The sequence below is a fragment of the Loxodonta africana genome, chromosome 16, assembly GCF_030014295.1.
Source record: "Loxodonta africana isolate mLoxAfr1 chromosome 16, mLoxAfr1.hap2, whole genome shotgun sequence".
Lineage (NCBI taxonomy): Eukaryota > Metazoa > Chordata > Mammalia > Proboscidea > Elephantidae > Loxodonta > Loxodonta africana.
The window spans coordinates 32,727,395-32,748,460 of NC_087357.1; the positions used below are offsets into that span (position 1 = coordinate 32,727,395).

Genomic DNA, 21,066 nt, shown 5'->3' on the forward strand with positions numbered 1-21,066 from the left:
ATACAAAGTTAAACAAGCTCCAAGGAGTTTAAACACACACACAAAGCCCAACCCATGCTCACACCTAAAACTGATGGGAACCACCAATTCTGACTTTCCTCTCAATACCGACTACCCACATTCCCCCTTTTATCTCCTGAATTTCTCCTCTGATTTCATCACATAGGTCATTGCAATTCTAATCTCCTTGGCCCTTTCTTTCCCAGGAAGTGATACAGCACCTGGTCCCTACACTTCACTACCTCCACAAGTTAGCTCTAATTTGTATTTTGTTTTACCCTATTAGATATTAATTTGCCCTCAAACTCCTATACCCGAGTTTCCCTGACCAATTAGGCTCCTGCTTTTCATCGCCTCGTCCTTACAACAATATTTAGCTTCTTCTTTCAAAGTAGAGCATATATCCCTTTTCCTGACGTTTGTAATCTGGCTCACAGTCAACCTCGCCGTTCTTTCCCAGAGACTGTTACCATGGCCCTAGGTCCCCATTCCGAGTCCTTATCTTCCTAAGTAAGGCCTCCTCCTTCTCAGAGTTTGTCAACATTAGTTTGGCTAAGCTGGGATTCCACCCTCAAGGCAAAGGCTATCTCCCTCTTCATTCTACAAAACTACAAGTCTCCCATCAGCCTTGGCTTTCCCTCGTCCACTCTTAGATCCATCTGCATCCAGCCCTGCCCGATTCCCTCCTAATTCCAATATACGTCCTCCCACTATCCCGCGCTCCCCTTCCCCACTCCTGAACGCACCTCCTCTCCGGGCCTTACCCGTAACCCTGACACCAGGAAGGCCCTGCCAGCGGCCTTTGGGCGTCTATCCTCCCGGCTTCCTCCGCTCTTCAGTAACTGTCCCCACGCCCCTTTCTCTCCACGGCCCCGCGCGCTGCCCGGAGACCCCTCCCGGATTAAACCCCCGCTGTCACTTGGCCTCTCATCCACAAGATGGCGGAGCTGCTGCCCCCACTCCCGGGTTCCTCCGCAACTCCCTCCCGCCTCCCCGGAGCTCCGGTCCTGTCCCCTCAGCCTTCGCCGTCGCCGGCCTCGGCCCGGGGTCCCACTGCCCACTCCCCCAGCGGACAGGAGGCCCAGACTCGAGACTCAGCGACGCCGCCAACGCCACCGCCTCCACCGCTCCCTGGTCTGCACCTTCTCCTCACCATAAACTTGAGCGCTTTCTCCTGCAGCACCGCCTCAGCAGGGTCCATAATCGACCCGGGCCGCTGGGTTCCCTCTCTGCCGGGGCCGCCCCCTGGGTGCCAGGCCGCAGCCAACGCAGCGCCCGGATCCCGCCTCCTCTTCCTTCACCCCGCCCTTTCTTAACTCTAGGCGCTGGCGAGGGAGCCAGCAAGGATCGGCTGTTCCATGCGCATGCGCGAGCCCGCTGGCTCACGGGATTTGTAGTTCTGGTGCCTCCCGCAGCAAAAAGTGAGACCACACCACGAACTGCGACTCCCGCAGTTCACTGCGGCAGGGTCGCCGTTGCAGACGAGTCAAGCCTAGACAACTGTCGGTCAACAAGGGAAAGTCTGCTGATGGGAATTGTAGTTTATGGCCTCTAGGAATGGGAGCGGCACGGGTGTCTCCGTGGTTACCGTGAGACGCCAATGGCAGCTTGCCTGACATTTGATATCAAGATGGCGACCGGTATACCTCACCTGTACCCCAAATACTGGAAAAAACTATGAGAGGACTCAGAGGTCCTGGGACCTCCCTAACTGTGGTTTTAGGGAACTTCTTATCGTTAGGTGTCGTGGAGTCGGTTCCGACTCACAGGGACACTGCGTACGACAGAACGAAATACCGCCGGTCCTGTGCCATCCTCGCAGTTGTTGACTTGAGCCCATTGTTGCAGCCACCGTGTCAATTAATCTCGTCGTTGAGGTTCTTCCTCTTTTTCGCTGACCCTGTGACTTACCAAGCATGATGTCCTTCTCCAGGGATTGATCCCGCCTGATAACATGTCCAAAGTACCTTAGACGAAATCTTGTCATCATCCATCTTTGCTTCTGAGGATCATTCTGGCTGTACTTCTTCCAAGAGACTTGTTCGTTCTTCTGGCAGTCCATGGCGTACTCAATATTCTTTGCCAACACCATAATTGCAAGGCATCATTCTTCCGTCTTCCTTATTCATTGTCTAGCTTTCGCATGCATATGAGGTGATTGAAAAGATCATGGCTTGGGTCAGGTCCATCTTAGTCCTCGATATGACATCTTTGATTTTTAACATTTTTGAGGGCTTTTGCTGCAGATTTACCCAATGCAATGTGTCATTTGATTTCTTGACTGCTGCTTCCACGGATGTTGATTGTGGATCCAAGTAAAATGAAACTCCCGACAACTTCAATATTTTCACCATTTATCATGCTGTTGCTTTTTGGTCCAGTTGTTAGGATTTTAGTTTTCTTTATGCTGATGTTTAATCTATACTGAATTTAGGGAACTAGTCAACCCCAAATTCCATATATCTAGCTTCTGCGGAAGGGTTTGTGACCCAGAGGCACTGGGCCTGTGGGTACCTGGCAGCAGGTCACAGACCAATGAAGAATTTCAAGGTCCTCCAAAGCTAGCTCCCCATATTTCTTCCAAAAGACCTATTCTCCCCCCCTGCAGAAAAACAGGGCCAGATAGATGTCAGCTCAGGAAATTTTCAGGTATTTAACACTCAGAAGGCATGGTTTGCTAGTGTTAACCCTGGGATGTAAACAGTGCATTAAGGGTCAAAGGGGGTACTTGTTTACAAAAGGCCTTCAGTGGTGGAATATAATGGCCACCCAGCAGCTAAAGCATGTGAGTATTTTCTTTGACCTTGAAAGGAATAATTAGTGTTTATTTTGGAAATTGGATTACCCTAGGAGGAGAAAACTCTAGGTTTAAGCTAAAACTGAGATTATGTTAGACTTGTAAATGATCTGAATTTATAAAAATAAGTGAATCAGAGAAATACCTTTTAACTTATAAGAAAAAATCTCCATTGTAAATATTTTATTCAGTAATTTATTCAACAAACATTAAGCATATAACTGTGTGCCGACATCATGACAAAAAATGGAGATTCAGTAGTGAACACAACAGACTCAGTCCTTGCCCTTGTGGAGCTTACATTTCTAATGTGTTAATGATTTGTCGTAGGCATCCCTATTTCCACAGAACTTATCTGATACGTAACAGGCTTTCCACTAATATAAAGTTTTGCGCTCGTGTTTGAAAAAAAGTTCTACACAAGTGTAAAATGAGGGAGACTTAAAACTCATGTGAAAAAAGACTTGGGAGTTTTCCTAGGCCAAAGGCAGTAATGTGACGTGATTGCCACAAAAGCTAAAGGAACCCTAGGCAGCTTGAGCAGAAGTAGGATCTGGGCCAAAGAGGCTTATGGTCTTACTTTATTTTGAAGCACCCAGATTACATTTACAGTACCTTGTTCAATTATGGGCACCCCATTCTACAAAGATCCCATGCAGGAGCATAGCCAAAAGCAGGATATCCAAGAGAGAAAATACTGATAGATGCTTATTCTGAAAAAAGAACACATAGGAATAACATGACAATTAACTTCAAGTATTTGAAAGGCTATTTGAAAGTATATGTATGTAGCTTCACAGAGCAAACTAGAATCAGTGGGTGAGATAATAATAACAACAACAGCTATCATTTTATTAGCTGTTTGTGCCAGGCACTATACTGGGTATTTTACATTTATAATCCCTAATTTTTTTTTTTTTTAATATACATAGTGGAAACCCTGGTGGCGTAGTGGTTAAGAGTTCGGCTGCTAACCTAAAAGTTCAGCAGTTCAAATCTACCAGGCGCTCCTTGGAAACCTTATGGGGCAGTTTTACTCTGTCCTATAGGGTTTTTATAGGGTTGCTATGAGTCAGAATCAACTTGACAGCAATGGGTTTGTTTTGTTTTGTTTTGTTTTGTTTTTAAATAGTCATAGTAACTCTGAAAATAGCTGTTGTTATCCCTAATTTACAGTAATAATTTTTTCGAGTAATTAGAGCTGTCATGACAAAGGAATGGACTGCCCCATTCCTGAAAACACTTAAAGGCAGGATGACCATCTTTCAGAAATAGTCTAGGGAGTTTCAGTTTGGGTGGGAGGTTAAGACCTTTTAAATTCTATACTGTTGATAAGTCACTCATTTTACTTTGTTATTCATAGAGGAGTATGAAAATATTGCCTGATGAGGCTGCCAGTCAGTGACAGTCCTCACTTTGTTTAGTCATTTGAAGATGAGAATTAGTAAAACGAATATAAGGAATTTTTGTTTGGAAGCACAACGAGCTAGAGGGCTGTTATGCATGTAGATTGAAACTGACCTGGCAGGAGTTGACTATGGAAAGGATAAATCCTCTTTCCTTAAAATTGACCAGTCATGATGAGGCAAGCCTACGAAATGCAAATCTGAATTGCCTTGATTTTCAAACCCCTCCTGTCCAACATGGTTTAGGAAAGATGATCAGACTGGTGAGTTAACAAGTCTGATCCTAGCCCACACTTTCCCCAGTTAATTGGTTGACTTTGAGCAATTAACCATCCTCTCTGGCCCTCTCCTCATCTGGAAAACAAGATCTCTGCCAACTCTAAACTATATGCACTTATGAGTCCACTTATAGTGCAGTTGCTTGAGGAGAATACCGAATCATTAGAACTCTTAAACCTCCGTTTTATTGGAAAACTGGACAGTCAGCATGAGAAACCACAGCTACTACTGGATTTCTTTCTTTTTTTTTTTTTCCTCTATCCTGGTTTAAGACCTTAGAGTACTCTTTGACTCGTCCTTGTCTATTAGAGTCTGTATTCAGCCAGGAATCCATCAAATACCTCTTGCAGCTCCCATCCCACCCTCAGTGCTAGCCTGTTCCAGACTATCATCATCTTTTTTGCTTGGTTCGCCATATTGAACTCCAATCCAGTTCTCTGACTTCCAGGCTTTCCCTTCCATCTCATCTGATAGTCTCTTTTAAACTCACTTTTATCACATTCCTTTCCTGCTCAATCCCTTTTTGGCTCTCTTATCTCCTTTAAAAACAAACAAACAAACAAATCCATTGTCCTCCAGTGGTTAAGAGCTCAGGCTGCTAACCAAAAGGTTGGCAGTTCCAATCTACCAGCCACTTCTTGGACACCCTACAGGGCAGTTCTACTCCATCCTATAGAGTACCACTTGAAGGCAACGGGTTTATCTCCTTTAGCATTGTTTAAATTCCTTTGTTTACTTTTGAGAACTTCCTAATTGTGTTCCATCCTTTGGATCCAGCCTTATATTCCATTTTGCTTTAATATGCCCCACCCACACCCACATCTATCTGCTCGGCACACTCCTGTTTCCTAGGCTTAGCTTAGGTTAGTCTTACACATCTCTTAAGGTTCAATTTAGATCTTACTTTTACACTAGGGGCCCTAATACATGGCATAGATAGTACACAAACCATAACTAACAATGCACAAACACCAGAAGAGAAACTAGATACTGGAAGCTCCTAAAAATCAAACACTTAATTCTCATCAAAAGACTTCACCAAAAGGGTAAAAAGATGACCTACAGACCGAGAAAAAAAAATTGGCTACTACATATTCAAAGAGGGTCTAATCTCTAAAACATAGAAGATACTGCAATACCTCAACAACAAAAAGACAAATAATCCAATTAAAAAATGGGCAAAGGATACGAATAGACACTTCACCAAAGAAGGCAATCAGGTGGCTAACAGACACATGAAGAAATGTTCATGATCATTAGCCATTAGAGAAACGCAAATCAAAACTACAATGAAATGCTATCTCACCTCAACAAGGCTGGCACTAACCCAAAAAATGCAAAATAACAAATGTTGGAGAGGTTGTGGAGAGATTGGAACCCTTATGCACTGCTGGTGGGAATGCGAAATGGTACAACCACTTTGGAAAACAATTTTATGCTTCCTTAAAAAGCTAGAAATAGAAATACCACACGATCAAGCAATCCCACTCCTAGGAATATACTAGAGAGAAAAAAGAGCCATCACACTAATAGACATATGCACACCCATGTTCATTGGAGCACTATTCACAATAGCAAAAAGATGGACACAAACTAAATGCCCATCAACAGACTAATGGATAAACAAATTAGGGTATATCAACACAGTGGAATACTATCCAACAATAAAGAACAATAATGAATCCACAAAACATCTCAAAACATGGATGAATCTAGAGGGCATTATGTTGAGTGAGATAAGTCAGTCACAAAAGGACAAATATTGTATGAGACCACTGTTACAAGAACTCGGGAAAAGGTTTAAACACAGAAAAAAAGCATTCTTTGATGATTACGAGGGTGGGGAGGAAGGGAGAGGGAAAATCACAAACTAGATAGTAGACAAGGATCAACTTTGATGAAGGGTAGGACAACAAACATTACATGGGAAGCCAATACAACTGGATCAAAACAAAAGTTAAGAAGTTTCCTGGACACATCCAGACAACTTTGAGGTAGCTGGGGCTAGGGCCTGGAAACCATAGTTTCAGGAGACATCCAGGTCAATTGGCATAACAAAGTTTATTAAGAAAATGTTCTACATCCCACTTTGGTGAGGGGCATCTGGGGTCTTAAAAGCTTTCTAGCAGCCACCTAAGATGCATCAGTTGGTCCTACCCCACTTGGAGCAAAGAAGAATAAAGAAAACCAATGACATAAGGAAAATATTAGCCCAAAGGACTAAAGTACCACATCAACCAGAGACTCCATCAGCCTGAGACCAGAGGAACTAGATGGTGCCCGGCTACCACCAATAACCACCCTGACAGGGAACACAGCAAAGAGTCCTGGACAGAGTAGAGGGGAAAAATGTAGAACAGAACTCAAATTCATATAAACAGACCAGATTTAATGGCATGACAGAGACTGGAGGAACCTTTGAAACTATGGCCCCCAGATGCACTGTTAACCGAGAACTGAAACCATTCCTGAAGCCCACTCTTCAGACAAAAATTGGACAAGACTATAAAACAAGAAATAATACACATGAGGAATGTGCTTCTTAGTTCAGTCAGATATATGAGACCAAATGGGCACCTCCTGTCCTAAAGCAGGATGAGAAGGCAGGGAGAGACAGAAACTGGTTGAATGACACGGGAACCCAGAGTGGAAAGTGTGAGTATGCATCACATTGTGGGAATTGCAATTAATGTCACAAAACAATATGTGTATAAACTTTTATATGAGAAATTAACTTGAGCTGTAAACTTCCACCTAAGGTACAATAAAATAAATAAATAAAATCAGGGGGAAAAAATCTTACTTTTAAAAAATATTTATTTATTCCCTTTTATCACCATAGTCCTCTTCTTTTTCCCTCCTGTCACAGGCAATGTTTATCTTTTTGTTTGCATGCTTCTTGCAAAGTAAGATATTGTTCTGTGTGCTGTATTTTTAATTCACAAATGTAATATTGTTTTATATATCTCATTATGTTTCATATTTTTTGAACACAGTACCTATGGTTTTAAGGAGCCTTGGTGGCATAATGGTTAAGTTCTCTGTTGTAACAGAAAGGTCATTTGTTCAAACCCACCAGCAGCTCCAAGGGAGAATAGACCTGACAATCTACTCCCATAAAGATAGATTACAGCCTAGGAAACCCTATGGGGTAGTTCTGCTCTGTCATATAGGGTCGATATGAGTCGGAATAGACTTGGTGACACACAACAACAATAGCACTCATGGTTTCAAGATCCATTCCTGTTACCTTGCATACCTCTAACCTGTTGCTTTTAACTGCTGCAGAGTAGTCTGATGGGATGTACGCCTATTCACTCTCCCAGCAAAGCCTCCAGTTCCTAATTCCCCAAATAGTGCTACAGTCATCAACCTCCTGCCTGTGCCCTGATTGAGAATATCTTTGGGAATATGTATCTATGATCATATCGCTGGTTCATAGCTATTACCAAAAAACCAAACCAGTCGCATTAAGTTGATTCCAATTCATGGCAACCCCATACATTGCAGAGTAGAACTGCACTTTGTAGGTTTTCAAGACTGTGACTTTTCAGAAGCAGATTGCCAAACATTTCTTTGGAGGCCCCTCTGGATGGGTTCAAATTGCCAACCTTTTGGTTAGTACTCGAGCACTTAACCTTTTCCACTACCCAATACCTATGGTTTTAAGGAGCCCTGGTGGCATAATGGTTAAGTTTTCAGCTGCAATGGAAAGGACACAGCATTTCAAACCCTCCCATCTGCTACTGTAAAGATTATAGCCTAGGAAACCCTATGGGGGCAGTTCTGCTCTGTCATTTGGGCCGATATGAGTCAGAATCCACTCAATGGCACACAAAAATAGAAGCAGATTGCCAGGCCTTTCTTCAAAGGCACCTCCGAGTGGGTTCAAATTGCCAACCTTTTGGTTAGTAGTCGAGCGCAGCGGTTAAGTGCTCAGCAGCTAACCAAAAGTTGTTGGTTCAAACCCCTCAGCTGCTCCGTGGGAGAAAGATATGGCAGTTTGCTTCCATAAAACATTTACAGCCTTGGAAACCCTATGGGGGCAGTTCTACTCTGTCCTATAGGGTCGCTATGACTCAGAATCAACTGGAAGGCAACAGGTTATTAAGGACTATTAAGGACACTTAATTTGATTATGTAATGCTAAATGCAGTACAGAAAGACCACAGCAGTCTACTCTTGTACAACAATGCATAAGAATTTCAGTATTCCACCACACTTGATGTTATTAGGTTTCCACTTTTTTTTTTGTCAGTCTGCAAATTTTGTGTTCTCTGGGCAACCCCAACCCACAATGATCATGACCTTCTTTAAGCTTCATTCTGCGCTTCTAACTTCCACCCCTGCAGTGCGTGCTTGGTGTTTAACACTTAGCAGATTAGAGCCAGAAATATTCCACACATGCCTACACTTTTTTCTCATCCCATAGCATCCTCTCTCCTATACCCAGTTGGGCTTTCAACCCTGATAGCACATTAGAATCACTAAAACCCTAGAGGAGTTTTATTAAAAAAAAAAAAAAAAAAATTGATGGCCAAGCTCTACCCCCCAGGTATTCTGATTTAATAGATTTGTGATAGGGACTGTGCAATGGGCGTTTTAAAAGGTCCCCAGGTAGGAAGCCAGCACGACCTGTACAAGGCAAGGCCATGGTAGCTCCATAGACATATCCGAACTCCCTGAAGGACCGATGCTGGGGTGAGGACTGTGGGGACCATGGTCTCAGGAAATATCTAGCTCAACTGGCATAACAGAGTTTATAAAGAATATATTCTACATTCTACTTTGGTGAGTAGCGTCTGCGGTCTTAAAAGCCTGGGAGCGGCCATCTAGGATATTCCACTGGTCTCACCCCTTCAGGAGAAAGGAAGAATGAAGAAAACTAAAGACATTAGGAAAAGATTAGTCCAAAGGACTAATGGACCACATCAGCCACGGCCTCCACCAGACTGAGTCCAGTACAACTAGATGGTGCCCGGCTACCATCACTGACTGCTCTGACAGGGATCACAATAGAGGGTCCCGGAGAAAAATGTAGAACAAAATTCTAACTCAAAAAGAAAGACCAGACTTGCTGGCCTGACAGAGACTGGAGAAACCCTGAGAGTATGGCCCCCGGACACCCTTTCAGCTCAGTAATGAGGCCACTCCTGAGGTTCACCCTTCAGCCAAAGATCGAACAGTCCCGTGGAACAAAAAAGACTAAAAGGGCACACCAGCCCTGGGGCAGGGACTGGAAGGTAGGAGGGAACAGGACAGCTGGTAATAGGGAACCCAGGGTTGAGAAGGGAGAGTGTCGACAAGTCGTGGGGTTGTTAACCAGTTTTATAAAACAGTGTGTGTACTGTTTGATGAGAAAATCTTGAGAAAATCTGTAAATCTTCATCTAAAATTCAATAAAGAAAATAAGGAAAGAAAAAGAGGGAAAAAAAAAAAAAATAGGTCCCCAGGTAGTTCTAATCTGCAGCTAGGTTTTAGACCACCGCCTTGGAATTTAGCTGCCCTTCTAGCTGATCTCTGACTATCCAGAGTCTCCTTCTAAGCCTAATTTGCCTTCCAAAGTCCTAAATTACCCCTTTTCCCTCCAAAAAAAAACTTCTATTTTCCCAGGACGGCTAATCACAGCTCAAGGTTGCTAATTAAAAAAAAAAAAAAAAAACTGTCAACTATTTGAATTTGAACTATTCAAACATCTGAGAAGGTGGGAAAGGCTATTTGCATTTCAATTGGCAAGAAAGGTACTGCTCTAACCAACCCAGTGCCCTCGAGTCACTCTAGCTGGGGGCTAAAGAAAATTTTTTCCTCCTTCTCATTTCCCTGTCCCTGTAAAAGGTCCAGTGAGTTCTCTACTTCCAAAAATTTACTGACCCCCTTGGGGCTCTGTGTTCTTGAGCCTAAAAAACCCTTTGCCATCCAGTCGATTCCGACTCATAAGGTCTCTCTCTATAGGACAGAGTAGAACTGGCCCAAAGGGTTTCCAAGGAGTGGCTAGTAGATTCGAACTGCTGACCTTTTGGTTACCATCCTGAGCTCTTAACCACTCCTTCTTGTGCCTAAGGGAAAGGAATCATTAATGGTGAACTGCCATCCAGACTGGAAACCCTTGTGATGTAGGTTAAGTGCTACTGCTGCCAACTAAAAGGTCAGCTGTTGGAACCCTCCAGGCTCTCCTTGGAAACCCTATGGGGCAGTTCTACTCTGTCCTATAGAGGCGCTTATAAGTCGGAATCGACCAGACAGCAGAGGGTTTGTTTTCTTTTTCTTTTTTTTTGGTGATCCAGATTAGTCTCCTTCAGCAAATACTCCCACTGCCTTGGCCAACACCATCTTTATTTGGATAGATCAGTCTCCCCTGGGGAGGATGGGCAGCTCTGTGGAGTAGGAATGGGGTTGGGTGATGGTGGGGCCACAAGAAAGTGTTCCAGGCAAAGATAGCCACATTTTTGATGGTGTATCGTGGGAATTAAAACAAGATCAATGTGACTTTAGAGGAGGAGTAGCCCTAAGTGAAGACCTCTGGTGACACAATGGTTAAGCATTTGGAAGTTTGGCAGTTCAAACCCATCCAGTTGTTCTGTGGGAGAAAGACCTGGCAATCTACTTCTGTAAAGATTACAGCCAAGGAAACCCTATGGGGCAGTTCTACTCTGTCACATGGGGTTGTTATGAGTCCCATAGCAATTTCAACTATGAGTTGGAATCCACCAACAGCACACAACAACACAACAGCCTTAGGTGAGACTACAGAGGACAGTAGCGTGGGGCTCTGAACCAGGTGACATTCTTTCTAACTATGGCCAGTGCCTGTGCCTTACTGGTTATACAATATCTTGACTTTTACCCTGGCTTATATTCTAAGTTAAGAGTTTGGACTTTATCCTGAAGGCTGTGGGAAACAACTGAAAGGCCTTAAGCAGGTCTGCCGCATGGTCAGATCTGCATTTTTAGAAAATTGCTCAGTGTCCAGGGTGGAGGATAGCTTAGAATGGAGCTCAACTAGAGCCTGAGAAAAAGATTATGAGGTTGTTGTAATCTTCCTGGGAGAGATGATGGTGGCCTGAGTAAAGGTGATGATGAGAACAGAAAAAGTAGATGGATTTCAGAGATACTGAGATAGAATCAGTAGGACTTGGTGATTGATTAGAAATGTCATGGATGGTGTCAAAGGGATGTGTCAAAGATGACTTCTAGGTATCTAACTCAGCAAACAGGATGAATGAGGAGTGTCATTTTTTGAGACAAGGAACATGGTAGAAGGAGCAGGCGATGGGAAGATAATCAGTTTTTTTTTTTTTTGGACATAATTGCTTTTGAAGTATCTGTGAGAGTTCCACATGGATTCAGACATTGAGAAGGCAGTTGGATATTTGGAACCAAAGCTGAATAGAGAGGCTTGGGCTACCGATAGGGAAGTAGGTGGTCACTGAAGCTACGGAAGAGGATAGAAAGGATAGAACCACCCAGGGAAAGTGCATGTAGTGGGAAGAACAACAGACCTATGGCAGAGTCCTGAAGAACAAGATTTGCAGGACAAGCAGAGGAAGAAGAGCCTGCAATGGAGGCCAAGAAGAAGTGTCCAAAGAAGCAGAAGGAAAATCAGTGAGTGTGGATGAGAGTGGGAGACAGGCCAGATTGCAGTGAGTTAAAGAGGGAGTGGAAGGCAAGGAAATGAACACTATTGAGTCTCTTCTTAAAAAACATATGGCTGTCAAGGAGAGGAGAGTGATACACAGTGGTTAAAAGTGGAAGTTAGAGGTCCAGGAAAATTGTGCTTTGCTTTGTTTGAAAGAAGGGAAGCTCTAGTTCTTCAGGAAACTGAAGAAACTTGACAACTAAGAGCAACGCATGATCCCTAATTGGACCCTGGAACAATACACACACACATACATACATACACAATATACAAAAGAAGACAGCTCTGTTAGGTGCCATTCAATCAACTTTGACTCACAGCAACCCCATGTGACAGAGTAGAAAATCCCATAGGATTCTCTTGGCTGTAATCTTTGGGAAGTACATCATCAGGTCTTTCTCCCATGGAGCCACTGGTTGGGTTTGAACCACCAACCTTTCAGTTAGCATTCAAGCACTTAACCATTTATGCCACCAGGACTCCTAAAGACAGCTGTAAAAGACATTATCGGGATACTTGGGGAAGAACTGAATATGGACTGTATATTACATTAGTATTATAACAATCTTAAATTTCCTGAGTGTAATAATTTTATTGTGAGAGTGAGAGAATATCCTTGTTCTTAGGAGATACATGCTGAAGTATTTACGGTAAAATGTTATGACACCTGCAACTAACTCTCAAATGGTTTAGAAAAAAAAATGTATGCGTCTGTGTGTGTGTGTGTGTGTGTGTGTGTGTGTGGAGAGTGAAAGAACTAAAGCAAATAAGCATAATAGGGTAAAATGTTAACAATTGATAATGGGATCCAGGTACCCATGGAGGGATTAGCCTCCTGTGACAGAAAAGAAGGAGAAGAGCATGGGTGCAAATGCAGGTCCTGTATAGGGTTGGAGAAGAGAGGTTGAGGAAGTCGCCTTCTAATGAATGTGGAAATTAGAGGGTTTTGTACTTTCTATTCTCCTGTATTATGTTTACTTACTTTCCTTCATTAGCAAAAATTAGCTTTTGCTAGATTAGTGTTGTCCTAGGCCAGTGGCTCTCAACCAGGGACAATTTTGTTCCCCAAGGGACATTTGGCAATGTCTAGAGACGTTTTTGGTTGTCACCACAGGGTCGGGGTGTGTGTGGCTACCAGCGCCTAGTGGGTAAGGCCAAGGATGCTGCTAGACATCCTGTGATTCACAGGACAGCCCCCCACAACACAGAACTATCTGGCTCAAAATGTTAGTGGTGCTGAGGTTGAGAAACCCTTTTCTAGACCAAGACTTTGCAAAAGATTGTCATATTATATTTAAGCCCAAATCCTGTTCATGCCCCACAAATGACTGCAAGTAACAAGTTCAGTAAATATAACTCGTTATTAATTCATTTATCTATGGATTCATTATAAACTTGTGCTGTACAGGATGCCATAATTGTTAAGAGCATTGGGCTGCAGAGCACTACCTGAGTTCAAATCTAGTCTCTACTATTGGGCATTCATTTCCCTTTTTGTAAAATAAGGATTATAATGTAACTTCTCCATGGGATTGCTCTAAAATTTAAATTGATTAATATATATAAAGTATTTATAGCACTGGTACATAGTAGGAACTCAATAAGTGTTAATCGTTATTATTATTATTGAATTTCAGCTACAAAGGGTACACAGAAAAAGAAGAGACATTTCCTTCTTCATTGTCTACGGAGACGACTGAGGGGGAAAAAACTACATTGTGATAAGTGCTATTAAGTAAGGTATGTAGAAAATGCAATAGTGGCATCAAATAGGATGTTAACTAGCTCTACCTGGGGAATAGGGAAAGGCTTATAAAGCAATAATATTTTGGCTAAACCAGAAAGGATAAAGAATAATTATTTTATACTTTGTTTACTGTTTCATTGTTAACACTTTGTCTTCATAGGTGAGTACATTTTTCTGTTTTGTTTTTTAGCATGGGAACCTGTATTAAGAAATTCAGGTATGTGAGAAAGCCATGGGGTACCTGGAGGCCAGACAGACTCCATCATTTGCCCTTCCTTTCCAAGAGGAGAGGAGGTGCAGAGGGTGTGGGATTGAAAGAATTAAGAGTTGTGGTGTTTCTTGATCTAGGTGATGGTTACACCGGAGTGTTCAATGGATAGAAAATTTGTTGTGCTATACACTTACGCTTTCTATGCTTTTCTATATGTATATTTTCATCAATAAACTGTTTCCATGTACACAAAAAACTTAAAATAGAATGTTCCAGAACACAGATAAAATCAAATTGGTTTTAGTTCAAACTCCCCAGGTTATGCCTTGATATTAATTATCTATTGCTGCATAAAAATTCCAGGACTTGAACAAGGGAAGTACAAGATGGCACAAAATTTTCTAGGCTAATCTTGTACTTTCCCTGTCCCAGTCCTGGAATCAGACATTTCTCTGAGGAACACTGATTCCTTTTAGTGGAGAATGGTATTTAGAAACTAAGAAGTGGGCACTAAGTGTGCTCATCGTTATTGAGTATTGTTGCTCCAAGATCCTCTCAGTGGGCAGTTAGGCAATATACGTATGTAACCTAAACATTGGTGGTTCAGATCTACTCAGCAGCACTGTGGAAGAACGGCCTGGCAATCTGTTTCTGTAAAGATTACTACTACCAAGAAAACCCTATGGAGCAATCCTATTCTGTAACACATGGGGTTGCCTTATGTTGGAATTCATTCGACAGCAACAGGACATGTAAGTCACCAGTCTCTGATCACTGCTGCTCGCTCCCTCCTCCACATAGATGACCTCACCATACCACTTGGGCTCCAACACCCCATGCCAGACCACTTCTTAACATGCACATCAACCTTACTCTACCCTACATAATGGTTTTAAGACTAAATAGTTCAGGATGGGGAAGGTACAACTGAACTCATCTTGACTGCATATGCAAATTATGTGAAATTTAGAGCTATTAATCGCTAACATATGTGCCAGGTACTGTTCTAAGGGTTTTATATGAATTTTCAGAGCAGCCCAATGAGATAGGCACTATTATGGCCCCATTTTACTAATGTGGAAATAAGACAGAGAGAGGTTAAGTAACTTGTCCAAGGTCACCCAGCTACCAATGAGATATAACATAATTCTTTATTGGGCTTCTAAAGTATATCCTTAAAAAGGAGGGAGTATCCTTTTGTCTTCCACAGTATCCTCCTACTGATGGAGCACAGACTTGATGGCTGGAGTTCTAGTAGTTATCTTTAGCCTCTTGGACCATACCCTGAATGGGCCAAGTGATTGTCATATGTTGGGTTCCCCAGAAGCAGACACTAAGATAAGGATTTCTGTGAAAGTGGTTTTTCAAGCATTTCCAAGTAAAACCTGAAGGAGAATGGGGGAGTGGGGCAGGATAGGGAAGGAGACCAACCAAGAATAAAATGTCAAGCAAAGTCCCTCAGACCACATCTTGGCTGGATCCCACAGGGATACTCTGGAGACAGTATAGTCACATCTCAGAGCTGTCCCTATCAGGCAAGGCTAGCTTGAGTATTTATACCTCCCACACATATCAGTCATTGGTTACGGGCTAACTGGAGAGTGGATGTAAATTGCCAGGTGTGTCCACCTTTCCAGGCAGGCAGGCAAAGTGGGCTCCAGCAACTGAGGGTGACCCTCAGACAAAGAGACTACAGGTGCTGGCTGTTGAGAGTGAAAGCAGTGCATGAGGAACTGGTGGCACAAAAACGGTAACTGGGGCTATGGAGATAAGGACTGGAGCATGAGTGTCCCAGGCCCAGGATTCTCTTCCAGGTCATCTAAGCCCAGAGCCTAAATGCAGTGATGATATCTCTTATTTATTAAAAGTAACATTCAAAGCAGAAACCTTTGTCTAAGCAAACAAAAGGAGTATTCAGTCTGATTATAAAAATATACTTTATACATTTGTTGTACTGTTTTTCGCAGTTTGGGAGAATAATCAGGTTTCAGCCATTTGTGCTGACAAAGCTACAAAGCTATCTTTCCCAAGATTTCTGTGCTTAAATTTGTTAGACACTGTTTGACCAATAGTATTCACCATACTTCATTTTGCAGACTTTAGTACTGGTTTTCCCTTTAATTAGCCTGTCTCCTGACCCTACCACTACCAGTCTAATTGATGGTTCCCTTTATCTAGCTGCCATCATTTCCCAGATATTTACATCACCTGAAGCTGTTTTTCATTTTATCCCCCTCCCTTTCTAAAAAACCATCTAAGGAAGAGGTGATCAGGGCCAGGATTAGTTCTATCAGTGCATATTCTATCAATGACTCGACGGCAACGGGTTTGGTTTTTTGGTTTATATGCCTATCACTCTGCAGAGAGACCCTGCTTTCAGGAAGCTTTCGATTTTATTTAAAAACAAAAAAAAACTGTTGCCATGGAGTTGATTCCAACTCATAACAACCCCTATAAAATAAAGTAGAACTGCCTCATAGAGTTTCCAAGGCTGTAAATCTTTATGAAAACAGACTGCCACATCTTTCTCCTGCATAGCAGCCTGTGGGCTTGAACTGCCAACCTCTCTGTTAGCAGCCAAATTCTGGTTTGTTTTTTTTTTTATAATTTTTATTATGCTTTAAGTGAAAGTTTACAAATCAAGTCAGACTCTCATACAAAAACTTATATACACCTTGCTACATACTCCCAATCACTCTCCCCCTAATGAGACAGCCCGCTGCCTCCCTCCACTCTCTCTTTTCGTGCTGATTTCGCCAGCTTCTAACCCCCTCTACCCTCTCATCTCACCTCCAGGCAGGAGATGCCAACATAGTCTCAAGCGTCCACCTAATCCAAGAAGCTCACTCCTCACCAGCATCCCTCTCCAACCCACTGTCCAGTCCAATCCCTGTCTGAAGAGTTGGCTTCGGGAATGGTTCCTGTCCTGGGCCAACAGAAGGTCTGGGGGCCATGACCACTGGGGTCCTTCCAGTCTCAGTCAGACCATTAAGTCTGGTCTTTTTATGACAATTTGGGGTCTGCATCCCACTACTCTCCTGCTCCCTCAGGGGTTCTCTGTTGTGTTCCCTGTCAGGGCAGTCATCAGTTGTAGCCGGGCACCATCTAGTTCTTCTGGTCTCAGGATGATGTCGTCTCTGGTTCATGTGGCCCTTTCTGTCTCTTGAGCTCGTAATTACCTTGTGTCCTTGGTGTTCTTCATTCTCCTTTGATCCAGGTGGGTTGAGACCAATTGATGCATCTTAGACGGCTGCTTGCTAGAGTTTAAGACCTCAGACGCCACTCTTCAAAGTGGGATACAGAATGTTTAATAGACTTTATTACGCCAACTGACTTAGATGTCCCCTGAAATCATGGTCCCCAAACCCCTGCCCCAGCTACACTGGCCTTCGAAGCCTTCAGTTTATTCAGGAAACTTCTTTGCTTTTGGTTTAGTCCAGTTGTGCTGACCTCCCCTGTATTGCGTGTTGTCTTTCCTGTCACCTAAAGTAGTTCTTATCTACCAACTAATTAGTGAATACCTCTCTCCCACCCTCCCTCCTCTCATAACCACAAAAGAATGTTTTCTTCTCAGTTTAAACTATTTCTCAAGATCTTATAATAGTGGTCTTATACAATATTGGTCCTTTTGCAACTAATTTCACTCAGCGTAATGCCTTCCAGATTCCTCCATGTTATGAAATGTTTCGCAGATTCCTCACTGTTCTTTATCAATGCATAGTATTGCATTGTCTGAATATACCATAATTTATTTATCCATTCATCCATTGATGGGCACCTTGGTTGCTTCCATATTTTTGCTATTGTAAACAGTGCTGCAATAAACATGGGTGTGCATATATCTGTTTGTGTAAAGGCTCTTATTTCTCTAGGATATATTCCAAGGAGTGGGATTGCTGGGTCATATGGTAGTTCTATTTCTAGCTTTTTAAGGAAGTGCCAAATCGATTTCCAAAGTGGTTGTACCATTTGCCATTCCTACCAGCAGTGTATAAGTGTTCCAATCTCTCCACAGCCTCTCCAGCATTTATTATTTTGTGTTTTTTGGATTAATGCCGGCCTTGTTGGAGTGAGATGAAATCTCATTGTAGTTTTGATCTGCATTTCTCTAATGGCTAATGACCATGAACATTTCCTCATGTATCTGTTAGCTACCTGAATGTCTTCTTTAGTGAAGTGTCTATTCATATCTTTTGCCCATTTTTAAATAGGGTTATTTGTCTTTTTGTAGTTGAGTTTTTGCAGTATCATGTAGATTTTAGAGATCAGATGCTGTGGAAATGTCATAGCTAAAAACTTTTTCCCAGTCTGTAGGTAGTCTTTTTACTCTTTTGGTGAAGTCTTTGAATGGGCATAGGTATTTGATTTTTAGCAGCCAAATTCTTAATCACTGTACCACAAGAGCTCCCTTCCATTTTATAGGAGAAACAAAACAGAAGAATGCCTACTAACCAGGACTCTCTTGGCAACACTGTAGGCCTGTTTCAGTCAGAGTCCCAGCATAGGTAAATTGATTATTTGAAGGGTGTTTAATTAAGGGCCTGCTTTAAAGATGTGGGCAGGATTTAGGGAAACCAAAAAGGGATAGTGCATACACGTGGACTAGTAATAGCAAGGAGTCCCTGGGAGTACAAATAGTTAACATGAAACTGCTAACTGTAAGGTTGGTGGTTAAGTCCACTAACTTCAGAAGAAAAACCTGGTGATCTACTTCCAAAACATCAGTCATTGAAAACCCTGTGGAGCACAGTTCTATTCAAATACACATGGGGATGCCATAAGTTGGAGTTAACTTGAGGGCAACTGGTTCAGCAACACCAGAATGCCATATCGCTTCTAGGTCTGAAGAGTCAAAGGGAGGGCTTCCAAGACCCTGAGAGGGTAGCTATGGGGAGAGGCCACTTGACAAGAGCTGTGGCCTTCAAAAGGGGTTGCAACCCTTCCACAGCAACCCAACAGGGAGAGATCTGGAAGAATTCATACCTCAGCATTACTCTCCTCCAGCTCTTTAATCCTTTTATATATCTTGTCGGCTAAACACAAACAGAAGCCCAAGTGCAAGAGAGCCTTTGATGCAGTCCATAGAAGTTTATCCCCGAGGGCCCAGAGCAGGGTGGAAAAGGATGAAGTAAGTCTATGAAAGGATCGATGGAAGATTCCAGCTCTGGACCACCTTAGGAGTGGAGATTTGAAGTTGGATAGACCCACAGGGCAGGGCAGGTCATTCACGGAGACCCCAGAAGCAAGTACCAGGAAAAAATTCACTGGGACTTTCAGCTAGAAAGAGCTTCTACAACAGGCAGAGAAATCCAGATGGCAAGACTGTTAGCTTCAAGGAGGTCTGGGAGCAGATGGGGCAGGAGGTGGAGGAAAGGTAGAACTTTAATGTCAGAAATTTACCCCTTATACTAAACGCAATACTCTCTGTGTATCAAGAGACATTTTTGGAGAGGAACAACGCTGAGAAGGAACAGCAGTGTAGTGGAGGCAGCTGGGACAGCTATACAAAGAGGCCTCAATTTCCTGCCCCAGAATATTTGTCTTCTTGGGATTATCCCATGATTGTCCTACTACCACCACTGTATCTGGATCCTAGGAATCCGTGACTGTCCTTTTCTCACTTAGCCAAATGCCAGTGAATCCCATTTGACTTATTTGTCATTACCACAGCTAAAATAGGCTGGCATTTTCAAAAAAAGCATTTTAGTTCAGAAACAATATCAAAACAACCAAGAAAAAGGAAAACACCTAAAAGAAACACACACAGGGGAAAGAAGACATAGAATGTATGTGTGTGTTTAACTTTCAGTTATGTAAGATTTCAAGCATATAGAACAGTAAAGACAATAATATAGTAAATCTCCTTTTACTCATTACCCAGCTTCAAATACAATGAGTTGTGGACACTTTTGCTTTATGTGTACCCCCACCCACTTCTTCCCCTCTCCTCTGGATTAAATTGAAGCTAATTAAGATATCATTTTATTTCATCTATAAATATTTCGGTAGGTTAGAGTATGTAAGGTCCTAAAGCTCTGTACTAATTTCTGATCTCAAAGCTTCCCTGAGCACAGAATTTTCTTATCCTAAGCTAAACCCAGTGCCATTGAGTCAATTCTGACTCATAGCAACCCTATAGGACAGAGTAGAACTGTCCCATAGAGTTACCAAGGAGCACTTGGTGGATTTGAACTGCCGACCCTTTGGTTAGCAGCCATAGCACTTAACCACTACGCCACCAGGGTTTCCTATTCTAAGCTAGCACCCCTCCAGATAGTTATTAAATGGATGCACGACTGAATGCTACTCTCTCGTCCCAAACTGTCAGAGAACCATCCCAAACATGTCCCGACTGTCAGAGAACAACCTATTTAAACTTTATAGGCAGCCTCTGGGCTCTCCCTGCTGGTTCCAGTGCTGACTGAGGGGCTGCTTCCTTAGCAGCAGAGCCCTGAAGATTGACAATGTGAACCACTGTCCTGGTTCAGAGTTAGCAGGACCAGGAACAGTCGATCCATGTAAAATACTTTACTTGGGACCCAGATCATGTTAAGGACTCAGTAATGTTGGATAGTGATGATGATGATGATGACAAGGTCCTGGCAGAGAATCCTGGATTCAGGCCCACAGGAGACATAACAGGCTTATTTGCCAGGATCTGGGTTTGAGGCCTGTCTTAGTTTCTTAGTGCTGCTGTACAAATAGCACAAGTGGGTGGCTTTAAAGAACAGAAATCCATTTTCTCGCAGTTGAGGAAGCTAGAAATTCAAATTCAGGGCACCGGCTCTAGAGGAAGGCTCTCTCTTAGTTCTGGGGGAAAATTCTTGTCTCAGCTGCTCTAGCCTCAGTGTTCCTCAGCTCTCCAGGATCTCCAAGTGACATCTATCTTCCTCCATTTGTGCCAGCTAGTCTCTGCCTAATCTGCTCTTTTTACATCTCAAAAGTGATTAAATTTAAAACATACCCTCCACTGATATGACCTCATTAACA

The 21,066-nt window shown here is 42.7% G+C and overlaps 1 protein-coding gene across 9 annotated transcripts in view; it reads right to left on the bottom strand.

Moving 5' to 3' along the window:
* BTRC (beta-transducin repeat containing E3 ubiquitin protein ligase) overlaps positions 1-1,284 on the bottom strand; it is a 187,150-nt gene extending 185,866 nt beyond the window's left edge. For 3 of the 9 annotated variants that reach the window (XM_064269423.1, XM_064269425.1, XM_064269422.1), the window contains exon 1: positions 1,154-1,284. In XM_064269423.1, coding sequence (XP_064125493.1) covers positions 1,154-1,201 — 48 coding nt within the window. In that variant the 5' untranslated portion in view covers positions 1,202-1,284. The remainder of the gene's footprint in view (positions 1-1,153) is intronic. The other 6 variants (XM_064269429.1, XM_064269432.1, XM_064269427.1 and 3 more) reach the window with 4 other exon arrangements.
* Positions 1,285-21,066: the final 19,782 nt, after the last annotated feature.